At 43.4% G+C, this 17,250-nt stretch overlaps 1 protein-coding gene across 10 annotated transcripts in view; it reads right to left on the bottom strand.

The window, feature by feature from the left end:
• ASCC2 (activating signal cointegrator 1 complex subunit 2) overlaps positions 1–17,250 on the bottom strand; it is a 39,799-nt gene that overhangs the window by 10,117 nt on the left and 12,432 nt on the right. For 3 of the 10 annotated variants that reach the window (XM_009670263.2, XM_068910943.1, XM_068910947.1), the window contains exons 2-13: positions 14,777–14,872; positions 13,409–13,567; positions 12,837–13,007; positions 10,908–11,037; positions 8,850–8,917; positions 7,004–7,114; positions 5,956–6,068; positions 3,841–3,915; positions 3,170–3,277; positions 1,471–1,539; positions 635–709; positions 157–343 (exon numbers count right to left, since the gene is read on the bottom strand). In XM_009670263.2, the coding sequence (XP_009668558.1) occupies positions 157–343; positions 635–709; positions 1,471–1,539; positions 3,170–3,277; positions 3,841–3,915; positions 5,956–6,068; positions 7,004–7,114; positions 8,850–8,917; positions 10,908–11,037; positions 12,837–13,007; positions 13,409–13,567; positions 14,777–14,857 (1,347 nt within the window). In that variant the 5' untranslated portion in view covers positions 14,858–14,872. Of the gene's footprint in view, positions 1–156; positions 344–634; positions 710–1,470; positions 1,540–3,169; positions 3,278–3,840; positions 3,916–5,955; positions 6,069–7,003; positions 7,115–8,849; positions 8,918–10,907; positions 11,038–12,836; positions 13,008–13,408; positions 13,568–14,776; positions 14,878–15,392; positions 16,736–17,250 lie in introns of those variants that run through there. The other 7 variants (XM_009670262.2, XM_068910942.1, XM_068910946.1 and 4 more) reach the window with 5 other exon arrangements.

Below are 17,250 nucleotides of genomic sequence, written 5' to 3'. Positions count from 1 at the left end.
GGGCACATGGGTCTGCACTGAAACCTAGCAAAGGCAAGAAGTGAGACTAAATCTCACATCAGCCCAAAAGCCAAGCAAACCAATCCACTCCTCATAGATGAATGAAGCGAGGACAGGGAGAGCGGAACCCAGTCCTATCCATACAGCTCTACTCACCTCATCCTCTGATGCATACGCAGCCCCAAGCTCTTCCAGGTCCTCAGAATTGCTCTCCGCAATTGCTGATGCTGCATTAGATGCTGCTGGTGGTGTTGGGTCTTTAACAACTTGTGTTTTTTTCCTGTCTTCCCCTTCCCATGCACTTTCCACTGCTTGGAGGATATAGGCTGTCCTGGTCTCATCTCTAGGAGACAGCATTAAGGACGTTTCTCACGTTCTAGATGCACAAACTCAGACCTCACCATGAAGTAGCTTTGTGTTTTTCAGTGACTCCCAAGCCTGTGCCTACATTAACATTGTGTTCCCCCCCCTCCAACAACTACCTCTTTCTTTTTTTCTAAAGAACAGCTTTCCACCACTTGCTGCCAGTCATGCAGCTTAACCAGAGGCAGGAAATACCATGGGAGAGAAGGAATCTAAGAGCAGACAGGTTTGCAAAACCCTGAGGTGCACACCTGTTGAGAGCAAAGGATACAATGTGGAGGATGCTTGCTGAAGTAGACTGACATCATCTTCAACAGGAAACAGCTCATCATAGTCACGGAGAAATCTGAAAATGCAGAAGCAAGCTTAATCAGTCAAACTCAGGAGTAAATTACCTGCAGAGCTGTCACATGCTGCCATCCCTACTATGCCACTGTCACCTTCTCACTGCCCAGGTAGGAACATACCCAACCTCTCACACCTAATACCAAACTCCAGCACACATTGCCATGCCTGATTTTACTCCCGTTACACTGCAGCACTCCCCACTAACCCATCACAGCCAGTTTAACACTCCTTATAATACTATGACCCATCACCTAGCACCCCCTTACAGAGAAAATATGGTTTATGATATGAATATGATCAGAAGGACAGCGGTGCCAGGAACCCAAGATCTGATTCCTAGTTTTGTCACTTGTCCACTTTGCATCTTCAGTGTTGGCACTTGGTATCTTTGCGGTCTGATCACCCCACTTAACAAGCAGAGATCAGTAATAATGGCCTAACTTGTCAAGGTAGCTGCAATAGCTAAATCATTAACTTCCAGTTTGCAAGCCTGGATTAAAAAGAGCAAATAACAACATTCTCCAGCATCATGCAACACCCTCCTCACCTTTACAATAAAGTCTGTGCTACAATCTGAAATCTTCTCACAGCAGTTTTCCCAACTAGCTAGAATTATTTCTCACTCCCATAGCTAGAATTATTTCTCACTCCCACACGCATCATAACACCTCATAATAACGACTCGGGCGATTCTGCTGTAAAGAACGAAAGGGGAAGACAAGCTGACCCTCCTCTTGGCTCTCATGCAGCCAGACTCACCTCCTTTCCTGAAGCACTGAAGTGAAGATCTGTAGAAATTCCTCAATAAAAGGCTGAATATTCTCGTGGCTGCAAAAAACATTAGCACAGCAGAGTGAAAAATTCAGTGGTGAGCCTACCACATCGCAGAATCTCCACATTCTGCCTCACTAGCCAAACTAGTAACACTCATACATCAAGGGAAATCCCACCTGAAAATAGATTTCGGGCCACTTTTTGGCTTTCAAAGGAACAAAGAGTCAAACGGAAACAAGCTTTTATGGCTTCAGCAAACATTTCGGTGAGCTAGATCTGAAGCCTTATCACAATTAGGATTCTAAGACTTTTGACAGACTTTATAAAACCTAGTTCGATGTCTCAGACTTGCAATAAGCAGAAAAGGGTGTGTAGAGCTTTTGCAATTGCACAGTACTACGTGTCTTGGGGTTATACCACTGAACCTCCTAGAAGGTATGTGCTCACCTATGCAAGAACATACGCCAAGCAAACTCCTACTGCAATCTTGCTGTTATAATACCTAAACCTCCCCTTGCTGCTTGCAAGGGGCTTGCATCAAGCCACAGGGCTGAGGCAGGGCACAACACCCTCTGCAGTGGATCAGTATTAAAAAAAGGCATTTCTCTCGAAGTCGGAAGTATCACTTTCACAGTAACCTCAGCTCACTTCAAACTGGGAATGAGTTTCTGGATCTGTCCTTTACATCTGATCTTGTTGTCTCTGAAATATATACATGCAGTCTTGAATACTGTGGAATCTGAAAATGCTACAGTCTGCTTCATTTCTACTTTCATTATTCCAGTAAGTGCAGAAAGGCAACACTCAGGTATGGCAAGGCTACTGTTACCACTTTAACAATTGGAATTGCAGCACAGACAGATTAGGTGATTTAACCAAAGTCACAGAGGAAGTCAATCCAGCAAATCCACAAGGAATTCAACCAACAGAGCCTCTTCGTCTTCTTGGACAACTCTACTCGTATCAAACCGTGAAAACTATTCAAGCAGAACAGGAGCCAGAGAGACCAGCAATCTACAAAACCTGTAATGAATACAGGCAAAGATAGCCCAGCCTGATAGAGTGCCGGTCTCGCAATCAAGACCCAAGTTCTTGGCTCTGTCCCCAATATGCAGCGTGGTTTTGAGTCACATCACTTGTCTTAATTTCTCTACTTATAAAGTAAGGATAATTACACTTGCCTTCATTCTGAGATTACTCACAGATTATAGATAAGAAGCATTTCTTATTAGCTAACCAATTTTCAAAACAGGAGGGGGGAAGAACCGGGCTAAAGCACTAGTAACTACAGTTAAAAAACACTGTTTTCAATGATGCAGTGATTCAACTCTTTTTAATAATGTATCGTTTTTACCAAGGTATCTCAGTCAAGGTTTCCACAAATAGCATTAAAAGTTGCAGTATGGCTATAAGCTGAGCTTAGCATGCTCATTGGACCATGATCTTATCCCACTTTGGTAAGGTCAACACACAGCTCACCAAACCAATTCTGGATCAGACATAGCTTCATCCCTGCTATCCAGGGCAAAAGACTTCTGATCCCAGGCAAAGTCTTTGGACACGACCCCAACACAAATAGCAATAACTGTTCATTTCCTCCAGGTAATCTGGAAACCAAGGAACAATTTTCCCCTTGATGGCAATCAAGTAATTGGCTAGTACCACAGAGCCCAAGTGCCAATACCTGCTTTCTAAGATGGGCTGCAGACAGATTTGGTTTACAATGATGTGAAAAGCTTCCATCACCTTCTTCCTGGAATGGGAAATTCTCCTCCACAAATCAGCAAAACCACTTCAGAGTGGAAAACAAACAAAACCACTGTCAGTATCATCATAGGAAATCTGATTCTCGAACACACCTTTCTGCAGAGAAATCCTGCTAGAGGAGGAATTTCATTAGCTGAATTGTTTCTTTGCTGCAAGGACCAAAGATGAGAGCCATTTCATAACCACGGGTTAAGCAGAACCCACGGTCTAAACAAAGTTGCTCTCAGCCACCCGTTGACCTGACAGCTAGACAAATGATATCTCATCAGTACCAGCATAGTCTGTGCTTTAAAATGCAATGAGATCAGGCTAGCCATAGAGATATCCTTGATCTTTTTGCACTCTGTTACAATTTAGATACATCTCCCATCAAGCCTCTTAGAGAGCACTAAAAGAAATCATTAGTCACCCCACTGCCCAAGAAAGTTCCTTTGGAATTAGGAAAGCTGTCTCTTCAGAGAGCTTTGAAGCAGCATAAAAAGGTAGCTAGACTGCAGAGGTGGACAAAGCAGCATGAAGCGCTTTTTTAACTAAGCCCTGGGAGATTCTTATTCAAAAGAACAGGCAAGCCTTCTCAGACATTTTCACCTGTTATCCTCATAATGCCTCTTCTTAATTGCAGATTCCAGCTCAGGAATTGCCAATTCATAAAACGAAGCTAATCTGTAAAAAGGGACAACAAAACAGGAACTGTCAACTGAGGTTTCAAAAATCATTTGCTAAAAAAGTCATATGGTTAATTTCATTAAATTCTCCTCACTAGCAGTAGACATTAGTATTACCCTGTTTTGTTATTTTTCCCCTGAAACACAAGCAAGCAAATCTGTGATAGGCAAAGAGCAGCACTCTAAGGAGACCATCAAGGTATCTTTGAAGTTGTAGCCAAGGAAATGTATTTAAAAATCATCAGGCTACTGAACAGAAGAATAATCTGCCCAACTGAGAAACATCCCAAACACAAACCTGCAGTGTGCAAAGAGCTGATATGCTCAAGTCTACCATGAGACACCCCCTCCCACCCCAAAATCCTCAAACAGCATATGATTTCCAACAAAGTCTTGCTATTTGGCTCTGTTCTAAGTGAGCATTTAGATGGAGGTATCCAACATGCAGAAAGCCTAGGAGGATGTTTCAATAGGACGGGGCCAGGAAAAATTTAAAAAAGTCAGTTTGGGCTAGTTTCACATTTCACATACCAGACAGCCCACACAGACCCTTTCCGTTCACAGACAAGGCACTAGGAGATGTGGAGATACTTCCCCTCACACAGTAACAGCAGGTCCTGCTTCATGAGTAGCTATAACTAATGGCTTACAGAGATTTGCCCAAAAGTCAAGCCTGCTGAAATGAGGTGCAGAGGCTCCATTAGGAACATTATGTGCATGTCTCATAAGAGCCAAATATGTTAAATGAGGGTCCTTGAGGCAATGTAGCAGAAGCTGGTTCATACTTTCAGTCAGGGGGAGTGATTAGCAAGTGCCAACAGACTGATTCAGACTCACAGAGGTGCCAAAAAGATGGCACGTAAATCAGTTTTCCCTCCCCACACTCCAAAGACCCAGTGATTAGTCCATATTGAGAAGTAATGAAAATGTTGCTGCTGTCCCACTGCACAAAGATCAGAACTTTTTTTAAGCACATCTCTGACAACAATAGAATTAAAAGCAAAGGCTTTCCTTCTCTGAGTAACCAAGCATGCAAACAGCGCGGCTTGCCAATCCAAACAGCCACCAGCAGTCCACCAACATGCTTTCTTTCAACAACCAACTTGATGACAACATCCAAAGAGGACAGAAACCTGCACACCCTAGAGCAGTATTACTCAACCTGTGGTCCATAAACCACTCGGAGCTTATAAGACTTCAGAGGGCTGTAACACAATTGGAAACAGAAGCCAAAAACAAGCATGTGTTCATTCACAGCAACAAGCAAACAAAATGGGGGAAATAAGGACAAGAAATTAACACTTCAGTTGGTCCTTAACGGAGGCTGCTAGGGCAAGACCGTACAAGATGAGGTGAGGGCTTAAAACACCTGAAACAAACGGGGTAAGTACCACTCAAGGACTTGCAGCCTCTGTGGAAATACACGCCTGCCTGGTCCTTGTGACCATCCTGGCTCCTGACTCATTGCCACTGTGATCCAGCTGGACATGGGAATTAGCTGACAGCCCAGCTGTGACAGTGCTGATTTGTCACCCTCTCCCAGGAAGGTGGTACTACTCACTCAGTTTTTGCCAAAGCTCAGCAACATTCTCTAACATAAAACTTAAGCATAACATCAAAAAGATGTCTTCCTGGGAGCAATGGCCCATCAGGGACCGAGACTTTCTGCTGCCTTTGCTTCAGGTCCTACAGCAGGAAGTCGTTTTTGTCCACAGCTCTTCTCTACTGGTCCCTCCAAGCTTTCCAAAGCATGCTGAGTACTATTTAGCCGGGTCTTGAAATTGTACAGGGTTGCCTGGCTCTAGGCTCTCTCAAGGATAACAGTGAAAATGAACATATCACAGATGCATTAATATAGGGATGCCTAGAGTTTATTTGATTTACTGGGAGTCTATATACTCCCCTCAGTGTGAACCTAGCAGTTTTTAGTTACACTAAATCTGCCCATTCTTTCAACAGTGAAGGCACTGGGACAGGACAGAGCAGCATAGTTGGTATTTCTACTTCACTAAGACGAGCTCTGCAGTCTGAGATGTACCTGTAGCAAAAGTCATGTTTTTGGAAGGTCTGGCAAGCCAATGGGAAGACATCAAGAAACGCCCAGAGTGTTGTGCAAGTGTCACATAAGTACAGCACAATATCCTTCAGCTCCTGAGAGAGAAAGAGAATTACTGAGAGGATAAAAAGCCACACAAGCTTTCCTGGTAACACAGTATAACCTACTCTAACAGGGACACAGCATGTTCAGGCTAAGCCTTTTCCTTGACTGCAGGAAGAGAGTTTGCTATCAATCACAGGCACATTGCGTGTTATTGGGTACAGAGGTAGATTGAGACCGCATCTGTCCTTTACAGATCTATAATACAATCCCAACTGCTCACACTCAATGAAGATTCTGTTAAATAAAGAGAACCCTCATCAGATCCTGTTTTGGATAGTGGCATTTGCCCTCCGTACGTCTTCCACATAAAATATTCCTCCCCATCTGGCTGGAAGCACTGCATAGCAGTAGTACAGGAATTAAAGGAACGATTTCTGTAGTCCATTTCAGTGTAAGATGCATTTCCAGGGTAGCTGTAACAACTCCCACGTACAGTTCATGTGACTCAGATTTTGTAGAAGACCGTATGCCCACTGAGATGGGGCCGGTCCTTCAATACGCATTTGTGCAGCACCTAGCACAATAAAACCTCTTAATTAATTGGAAGTAAAGTCTACTGCTGTTAAACAGACAGTTCTGAAGAAAATATCAACTCTGATCACTTTCAGGGTTATTTTAAGACTTCCTTAAGATGTTCTGTTACATTACTTATGAACTGAGTGGGGGGGGAAAAAAAGTTATAGAGGTTAGAAAAAAAACCCACAATGCAATGGCTATGGTTGAAACGCACAAGAGTAAAACAACAAACTCACGGTGGAAAGGCTTTATCATCAAGTCACATGATAAACAATGAAACAATAACAAGCAACCATGTGCTGAGACATCCATATTTGGGGACAAAATGACTCTCCGTGGCCTTACTGCGCCACAGGCTACTCAATCTGCAGAACGACAAATAGTGAAGCGCGCTGAGCAACAGTTCTACCTGGAGAGGCATGTTCCCAGGAGTCACATTTACTCTTTCTTCCAGTTTCTGGGGCTCAGCAGAGGCTCCTTCACACTGCAAGCCACACTTGTGCAAGATATTGTTGAATACCTAGATCAATAGAGCAGAAGTGTTACGACAGGGGAAAGCAGTGGAACATGCTTTATCTTGTAGTATAGTAATATAAGAGTATTCTATACTATGAGCACTTGGTTCAGCTGTGCAACTATTCCCACACAACCCAGAGCTGTGTACGGTGAAAGCCGTGGGCTTCCTGCAGGCTACAGCAGGAAGGGCCACACTGCACTTCTGAAACAGCACGTGACTTGCAAGCAATTCAAGTGCAGCTATATAGGGGCACGGTGCTGAGACAAGGACTACAGACTAATCCAAATCCTTAGCTATGTGAGAAAATCAGCCAGCGAGCTCTACCAACACTGATGAGGTCACCTAGGATCTGACTAGCCCTATTTGCAAGGGAGTAACCGGACAATTGGGAAGTTAATGTCAGCTACTGCTTACAAGCTGCTCCCAAAGCTCTTCCTGCCCTCTCGTCTGAGGTCAGCATGACAGATTTAGCGGCTCTTGGCTATAATTGAAAAATCTGGAGGGAGGCTGATAAAATTAGGTTCAGGATTGCTAGACAGCTTTGGTGTAGGACCAACTTAAAAGCAACTCTTCTACATTGGCATCTTAGGAGACTTGCTGAGCTTTACTTCACAGCCACATGGATGGGCAGCTAAAAGTGCTGACATTAAGAACGTGGGGTTAACTTTACTATTTCACAGCGCATGTAAACTCCTAACCTGCACCAGTTATCAACTCCTTTCAGTAATGAGGTAAACACATACTTTTACGGATCAGTAACAACGTGCCTTCTCTGAGACATTACATGCACACACTTGAGATAGGCGAGTATCTCTCTGTAATGGCTAACAAAATACACTGTAAAGAAACCAAAGGTCTGCAGAGTAACTGCTCTGACATGGTATATCACAAACAAACAGAATCTTTGTTGCCCTCCCCCAGTAATTCATTTCAAGGTTTAGTCTTGCATCCTAGAACATTAATAATATATGAATATTATTAATATAATGATATCACCTCTCATAGTCAGCTCTACCAGTTTCGTGAAGAACGTGAACTTTCAAAAAGCCAAGAGACATTTTGTGTGTCTTGGGGTAAAAAATATTATGGTTTTGTGTATAGGTGTATATTTTGTGCATATTTCTGTGTATAGGTGAGGCTTTTGGGGACCCAAACACAACATTTTCACGGCACAAAGATGTCAAGGCTTTTTGATTTACCTTCAGGTGAAATGTGAATCCTGCTTACCGAGTCTGGGGAAGATGTGAACTGCTCATAGAAATGAAAGCTTAGAAATAGAGAGGTGCTGATATCATTCGTATAGCAACAATGCATCCCCTCCAATTTCGTTTACTCCTGAGAACCTGCAGCGTCAAAACTCACACATTCTACTACGTCCAGTCTTAGCTACCTCTCGCAGTCTCTATTATGTTGTTTTAAGTTTCAACGCTTCCCCCGCACAAGAGGGGCCATGAAGAATAGTTACTTTGTATTTGAACTGCCTAACAAAAATTCCTCAAGATTAACTGCAAAGGGAATGTCAGAGCAGAAGGAAGGTAACAGGAATCGGTCATCAGCAACAGTTGTAGATAAAGGTTCAAAAACTACCTGACCAATATTAGCATAAAACAGATAAAATAAGCAATGACAAATACATTCTGCCTGCCTCTGATCACATTTGCTCCCTTCCTCCCTCTAAACTATCCCACACCGTAACCTAGATGAAATCTGAGCCTCAGGCCAAACAGCAAAACAGTACCTGGAGGACAGTGGGCAGAGTTTCATCTAGGTCACTGAAGTAACTTGGTTGCTGAGTGAAGATATTTTCTGAGAAGAGAGGGGGAAAGAGACCATTTCTTATCAGTTCAGGCATTCGTATTAACAGACAAATTTGCACCAGAAGATGTACTTGTACTACCAACAACCCCTGTCTCCAGACAACGTTACTAACATTTTAGGACTTTCATTCATTTAGAAGTGAATCTAGGCCCAACGCACGCACAGTGCCTCCTCCTATAAAGCTTGCCCATCAACAATTCAGTGCAACTGGAGGACTGGTAATGAGAATACGCTCATCAGAGCAGAGCAAACGAGACGTCAGATGATTCACGCCTCAGAGGCGGAATCAATGAATAATGTAAATACTAAACATTCCTAGTTCCTTTATTTGACAACTGGAGTTGACTTTTAATTACTGATAACAGTTCAGCATACACTAGAAAATGTTCTGTAGAATATTTCTTAAAGGTAATGAGGCTTTAGTAATACCTACTATTATATTACTAGGACTTCATTATCTTTACAAAATACCCCACTGAGTAATGGTGTATCATAAATCCCAGCCAAGTATTAGAGAGGCTGACTATTTTCCTGTGAATTACTGTTCAGACTATGAAAATTAACAGAGTTCCCCAGCAAGGACAGAGCACGGGTAAGAGTTATGAGACAGGTTTCAGAAAAATTTATTCCTTGGGAAAAGCCTAAAGTTTATCAAGTTGTGAATTACACACCAGAATTGCCCGTGCCATTACTGTGACAACATTACACATATAGTCAGGTAAACAAATTATCAGTCCCTTGTGAGCAGCATTAGTGTGTTGCACTTGAAAGGGTATGTATAATTCAAATGAGGTTTCATACACTTAGGTCTTCTTCAGAATATTTTAAGACACAGATAAATTAACTTCACATCTGAAAGAGAAGACTATCTATCTTGGTTATGCCTTCTTCCTACCCCTGAGGCTTAGCAGGCAAATTTATAGTGAAAGTTACTGAAAAAGGACAAAGGGATCAGCATTCAAAAATTCAACAGCTTATCTAAGCTTTTCTCAGTCTGGAAATTTGGCAAAAATCTTGTATAAATAGGCTGTGTCACATGATCTCTAGTACTTCTCATGTTAGTCAACTTGGAAATGAGACAAAAATAACTACCAAAGAAAGAAAAAAAGTTTCATTATATGACCTGCAGACAGATTGCGTTAGAATTTAGGAAGAAGAGCTCACTGAATCCAAGGTTAGGTACTCTTCCATCTGTGCTCAGGTGGATGTTAAAGACCACAGGTAGTTCCCTTGTGAAGAGGGCACAGGATAAATACAGAATCTAAAACCAATATGCCTTCTCTTCATTATGCAGGTTCTAATGTCCAAGGCTGTCCAAGCTGGTGCTTAATAGGCACTTGCTGCTAAAATTGTCTATGCAGATGCAGAGGAATCTAGGAATAAGCACAGCTTGAGCAGCGCTCTGAAGTACGTTGCAGTTCGAAGGCACCATATAAATCAATGTCTGCATTCAAGGTTCACATTCTCCCAATTCACGGACCAGTAATTAATTCACGTTGCAGATCTCACTAAGCTCCCAACTCTGGGAACAAGAGCACTCGTATCAGCAGTTGGCCTGTGCCCCATCTTCTAACCTTCCTCCCTCCTAACCCAGCAGCAAAGTTCTTTGCCCCTTCTCCTCTCCACCAGGATTTTACAGAGCCCTCACAGTCCTCTTACAGTGGCTGAGAGCACGTTTAGTGGGTATGGGAAACGACTGCTGAGGCACGACCGAACCTTGGGTCATGCCTAGCCCTGTGAACACAGCTCAGGACAGCTAAACAGCAGGCCACAGTACATTCCTTGACAGAAATGAAGTTCACAAAAATTAAAAAAAAAGAAAAAGAAAAAGTGTTATCTAGAAATTATAGATGCTAGTTGTTGCTCAGCAGTTTGTTTTCAGACCAGTAACCTCAGTATAAAACCCCACTCACTGCCTGCCATTTCACGAGTAAGCAAAAGTCTAAACACAGCAAGCTGTCCCTTGGCTTTAACTAACCAATCATCTTCTGGAGCAGGGGACCATTTCCTTTTCCGAAAAGCACACAGAGATCCAGAATCTTAGGGATGTCAAACAGGAAGTTGTTGTAAATTATTTCTCCAAAGACAGAGGGAGTGATAAAATGATCCTACAAAGAAAAAATAATAATTTAATTTCATTTAATAATTTAAATGAAATTAGTATTTAAGAGTATTTAATAATAAAATAATAATTTAAAGGATAATTCATATCTTACTCTGCAGGAACTGCAACAGTAAAATGAGACTTTTAAATTAAAACATCTCTCAAAGCTGTATTAAGGGTGCCGTTTCATACAAGGCAGCAACTCTCCCTACGCCAGCTCCAGCAGACTCCTCTATTCCTACGTTCCCAGCTGCTAGCCATTGCCACTACACCATCCACCCTGTTAGACTAGCACCACTGCTTACACAGCTGGGCTGCACCCTGAATTGAACTGATCGACCTAAAAGTTAAAGGCTATTCACAGTTGGTTCAGTTCCCAAATCTGGCTTACTGCGTTGCTAAATAAACAGCTGGGCTCACACAAGAAGGGGTCAGCCCTGGAGCTGGAACAGGAACAGCTTAACTGGCAGTGACATCAAAGAAATACACATGAACTCACAGACTAAGGTTATTGGTAGCCTGATAAGGTAGAATCATGGCACCAAAGATGACTGCATCGGTGAAAGAAATAGGAAGAAAACCCGGGATTTCTGAACTGCAGCTCTAATACCTTGACTGCTAAAACACTGCACCCAGACCACATGACTCAGTGTTCAAGGATTGCCTTTTAATATTCTAGATGACAAAAAAAAAACCATTATCTCAGAGACGGAGAAGCAAGCAAGGTAAAAATGAGATTCTGGTGTCAGAGATTTTTAAAAGACAGATTTGCCTATGATGGCAAAAGTTTTTAATCACGGTGAAAGGTAGTAGATGCACGGTAAGCATGTTCTCCCTACTAAAGCAGAGGGACAGGGCTTTAGGTTGTCTAGGTTCGTTTTCTAGAACTCCTGCTGACTGCCTGCGTGACAGACTACGCATTCTCTTCAAGTTACTCAACTATAAAATCGTTTCAAATGCTTGTCTGCCTCATTGGCGTAGTAAGATTTAATCAGATCCTGGAATGAAAGGCACCATAGAAGTGTCGAGTATTTTTGCTGAAGCGATGCCAACTGCAGACTCCAGCATTCCTTTCACCTGTTCCCTCCCCAGTCCTCTAACTCCCACTCTCCAAGACCTCAGAATGTCTTAAATGTTACCATTTTGATAATCAAGAAAAATCAGTACAATCACTAAACAGCACATAATAAACCAAGAAGGATATCAAGGGAGTAAGCTACTGAAACACAAGGCGCCTCATCTAGCCCAAGGGCCTTGCGAAAATTCCATAGCTGCTCATGGGAGTTGCACTCATACCATTATGGATGAGTATGTCTTTTAATTACGATGCCAAGAAAACAGCAATTTAGACCAATTTCATCGCGCGTCCAAAGCTTGGAGAAAGTTCAAGGAGAGACAAGCGTTAGCACAGGTTGCGCGACACCGCATGGCACAGAGGAGGTGGCATGAGGGAGTGAACACTTGACTACTGGTGGCTTGAACAGCCTTTTATGTTCCATGCAGCCATACAAAGGCCACCTCACTCTTTTTTCTCTTACTCTATTGTATCACAATGTTGCACGTCGCTACCCTGTTATTATCTAGTTGTTTGCCTGGATCTCCCTTCCTAAGAAATCATTACATATTTCAGATAACCACTCAGAGCTGAAGTATCATCTCCATACAGAGAAACAGACTGACAAAAATAGACAGCAAGAAGAATGCATCTAGGACATGCAAGCAAGAAACAGGATGAATGTCTCCACTTGTCTATTTTTCTAAGCTATGCAGCCCAGAGCACCTGCAAGGCAAAGAAATATTTACCTTGGATTCCTTGTGAGTGGACATTCTGAGGAAGGTTAGAAAGACACTCCGATGAAGACGTTTCTGCAAGTCATTCACTTCTGGATGGGAATCCAGCAATGCATCAAACTTGCGAGGGGCATAGCACAGATAGGAATCCAGACATTTCTGAAGTGTGTCATCAAATATTACCTTATACAACAAAAGAGAAGAAAATGGAGAGAAGGGAATGCCACACATTCATAGATGGCAGCTTGTACTGTAAGAGCGAGTGGCAGTCTTATAACGTGTGAGTTGCACTCAAAGGCAACCCAGTTAAATTTAAAAGCAAGCCAAAACATTCAAAGATGCTAAAATGATTCATATGTCCATCAAATCCAAGAAAATTCTTCTAGAAATTCACAACTAAAAAACTATAGGGAAATATTACATTCTTCGCAGTCTAAAAAGCAGTAACCAAAATGAAAATGCCTGACAAATGACACAGTGGGTATATGAGAGTCTTTATCAAAAAGATGATTTAAAGTTCTCGACTCTTACTAAGTACCTATACTGCTCGTATTTTTTCTTCAGTACCCACAAAACAATATTACCTGGCACCAAAATTTGTCATGAGGCAAAGCCAGAAGCCAGTCCAGATCATCTGCAATGAATTTTGCTCGCTCCAAGAATTCTTCCACTAAGGCAGGGTCTCTGACAACAGGTGGCGGTCTGTATAGCACAAAAGACCGATCTGCTTTTATTTCTGGGTGCTGCAGAAAGCAAAAACACTGTATTAAAAGATATGGACCAAGCAACAGGAGTCCACATTTACAATGCCCTGCCCACAGAATTTTAGGAAACTGATACAAATCGCGCTTTAAAACACTTCACATTTGTCTTTCAGTTCCCTGAAAACTTTCCTTTTTCTGATATTTAAAGGCAGCAGATCAGTGGGTTTGTATTGTTCATATTTTTCAGCAATATTTTCAGATACCTTCCTAATTCAGCACATGTTGCTCCTTGCATTCTATGAACTGAAAGCTTTGCAAAGCAATCCTCCCACACCTCCAAAACAAACAGCAACAGCTTAATGTCATGCCTTTGAAATGCTGCCTGCGTTCTTGTTCTCCTCCAAGCTGGTTCTTGAACAACATTCCAAAAAGTCAAACAAACATGACCACCATATCCAGAGAAGAAACATTTTATTGTCCTTCCCAAGAGAAGGGAAGGCAGTTTGCTCAGATACTCCCATCTTAGAAAGAGAATCACTTTGGGTAGCCAGCAGCAGCTTCCAGCTCTGCCGCAGCCCACTCATACACCCAAGGGGACCTCCTCACAGCAGGTGGCATTAACAGCAGATCCCACTTCTGCAACACGCCAGGGAGAAAGCTCTGTCCATCCCTTCTCATTTCTAGGAGAAAAGGGATCACTGCGGATTTTATTTTGTGCACAATTTTGAATTCTCCTATGTAACATCACAGGCAGCCACACCAACGCTTCTCAGACCGCGCGTTAGACACGAGCGCACAAGGCACCGATTTCTGATTTCACCCTGTGGTTCCAAAGCTGGAGCCACAGGGCAGGAGGTAAAAGGCTGCAGCAAATGGATAGACTGATCCCAGTGCTAGAGCTCAGAGCTAAACTTCCACACAGAGCTTGCACAAGCTCGAAAAGCGTTCTGTCCGTTACAGCAAAGTCTACATTGCTAATCAGGCGCTGTTCCTTGAAAGGATAAGGAGTTCTTGGAGAACACATTTTACTGTAGATTTTGAACACAGTAAGTTTTCCTCGACATAACATCAGAAAAAAAAGTCACAACTATCTGAATGCACTGAAACAGGAAGAAAATAGTGAATTTTAAATGGTGTCACTGTTAATGAAACTATATCCTGGGCGCAGGGCTAGTTTTGCCCAAGCCTCAAAATAAAACAATTATTGGTTGAGGGTCTTGTTCGGCTTTCAAGAAACACACAGCTCACCAGTGCTGGTAAAGTCCTCAGCTTCCCTGTCTTTGGATCCTTTTCTGTAAGCTGGAGTTCATCCAGTGGTAATGCTGGCATCGTGATGACTTATTCCTGTCCTTAGCAAACACAAAAACAAAAGCAGCACAGGATGTTTTTTACAAGATCGAAAGCATAACGAAACAGGTTACAGCCTTATTATAACACACAAACACAGCGGCTGGAAATAGATTTATGCAAAGACAATTTAAACACCACCCAAATGCCAGGCCTTTAGGGAACACCCACGAGCAAGTTGCACATGGCTCAGACAACACTTGTATCGTGGTGCTATAGCTTCATTCCTGATCCTTACTGAGATGCCACAGACATCTTCAGGGACAGCAGAAAGCATTTTGGGACATTGTTTAATATTTATATCTGATTATTGAACCAGAACTCTCTGTTCTGGTGCTGAACTCTCTGTTTTTGCAGCCAAATCTCCTGACATCACAAGCTGGAGAGGCAATAAAAGACATCATGACAACATACTATTAAAATAATATTTTTGATTCTTATTTCACAGATTTGTTCACTACTTATTCAGATAATGTACATCACAAATAAAACGTAGGGTGGGGCTACAAAATACAACCTTCCTTCCTTTCCCCCGCCAATTTGCCACACATGCTCCAGAAGAAAGTTCACAAAATCCTTTAGTCTTCACCAGCTTTTTTAGGCTCAGCAATATTTCATTTAGCTTTCTGAAACTAATTATAAATGTAATTCAAAAGAACATACTATTATGTGAATTGTTAAAAAAATCAAATATTAATAAAAATGAAAATTGCAAGTTTAGCAGCGCTATTAATTTCTCAGAAGTTTTATAAGGCTGTTGTGATTTATGTGAAACGTTACTACAAGTTATGTTCTTGTTAAGATCTAAGACTGCAAGTGTCCTTATATGCATATTTAATTGCACTCGCATTGCCCGGGCAGAATCACATTTACATCAAGAGAAGTGTTTATATAGCTGAACAGTGAAGATTTAAGAGCAGGGACAAGGTTTAGACATTAACTGAAAAATTTTCATGAAATTTTTGAAAAAAAAAATTACACTAGAGCAATGCCAACATGCTGCACAGCTTAGAAAATTCTAAGTAATTGTGTCTTTCCAAGTGAGTTGAAAAACTAGAATACTGACAAAAGTGTTTTCGAGATTTTAACAATAAATAACTTATTTGAAAAAACACTCTTATGAGCAGAGCAAACTAGCCTGTTTTTCAGTTCTCATCATATAATTAATTTTGCTCTTATAATTTCTAGTGTCATTTTGAAAACTCCACATACAAGCATGTATTTGTAAGAAGCAAAAAAAAAAATAGTCTGTGTCTTATTTCAAATCTGGTAAGCACCCAAATCCCCAGCTGAAGTCAAAAACATCTTGGAAGAGACAGGCCCCAGTCGAAACGCTTATTCAGGCGGAGAGAGGAATAAACCTAAGTATGGACCGTCCACGACAGAGAACCAGTCAGGATTGCTATCGCATGCTTTTCCCCACAAGTTTCGGCCTAAATCGCAAGGATATAATTGATTCCAAGTGCCCGATGGTTTAAGACACAGCCAGCGTAAAAGGTAGGCAGCCCTGACAAAGAATAAACTGATCCAGACTCTTTCCAGGGAAACGTATTTTCAGCGCGTCGGAAGAGTCACCTGCCCCGTGTTTCTCACGCTGCACACAAGGTGCGGAGCCAGGGGGACAGCCGGAGCGACAGGCACGCTGCTAGGGTGCTGCGCCTCCCCCTCCCCAACAGCAACAGGGCTGCATCGCTGACACAGCGCTCAGCCAGGCGAGCCCCGCGCAGCCCTCTTCCCCGACCCAAACACCAGGCACCCACCACTGTCACCCAGCTACGCCCAGCTGCCCGAGGCAGGCATCACACGGAGCCCAGCCCAGACCTCCACGCACACCCTGCTCCCCCGCGAAACACCGCAGCCACCCAGCCCCTACAGCCACCTGCGCTCTGAAACACCCCTACAGCTGCTGCCACCCGCCCCACGCCCCGACACCCCACGTACCCGGCCCCACCACCCCCTACGGGCACTCACACCCGCCCCACGCCCCGACGCCCCACGTACCCGGCCCCACCACCCCCTACGGGCACTCACACCCGCCCCACGCCCCGACACCCCACGTACCCGGCCCCACCACCCGCTACGGGCACTCACACCCGCCCCACGCCCCGACACCCCACGTACCCGGCCCCACCACCCCCTACGGGCACTCACACCCGCCCCACGCCCCGACTCCCCACGTACCCGGCCCCACCACCCCCTACGGGCACTCACACCCGCCCCACGCCCCGACACCCCACGTACCCGGCCCCACCACCCCCTACGGGCACTCACACCCGCCCCACGCCCCGACACCCCACGTACCCGGCCCCACCACCCCCTACGGGCACTCACACCCGCCCCACGCCCCGACACCCCACGTACCCGGCCCCACCACC

This window comes from Struthio camelus, chromosome 17 (assembly GCF_040807025.1).
Source record: "Struthio camelus isolate bStrCam1 chromosome 17, bStrCam1.hap1, whole genome shotgun sequence".
In the NCBI taxonomy this organism is placed as follows: domain Eukaryota; kingdom Metazoa; phylum Chordata; class Aves; order Struthioniformes; family Struthionidae; genus Struthio; species Struthio camelus.
Note: the sequence above shows the minus strand (reverse complement) of the source record. Positions and strands in the feature narration are given on the sequence as shown.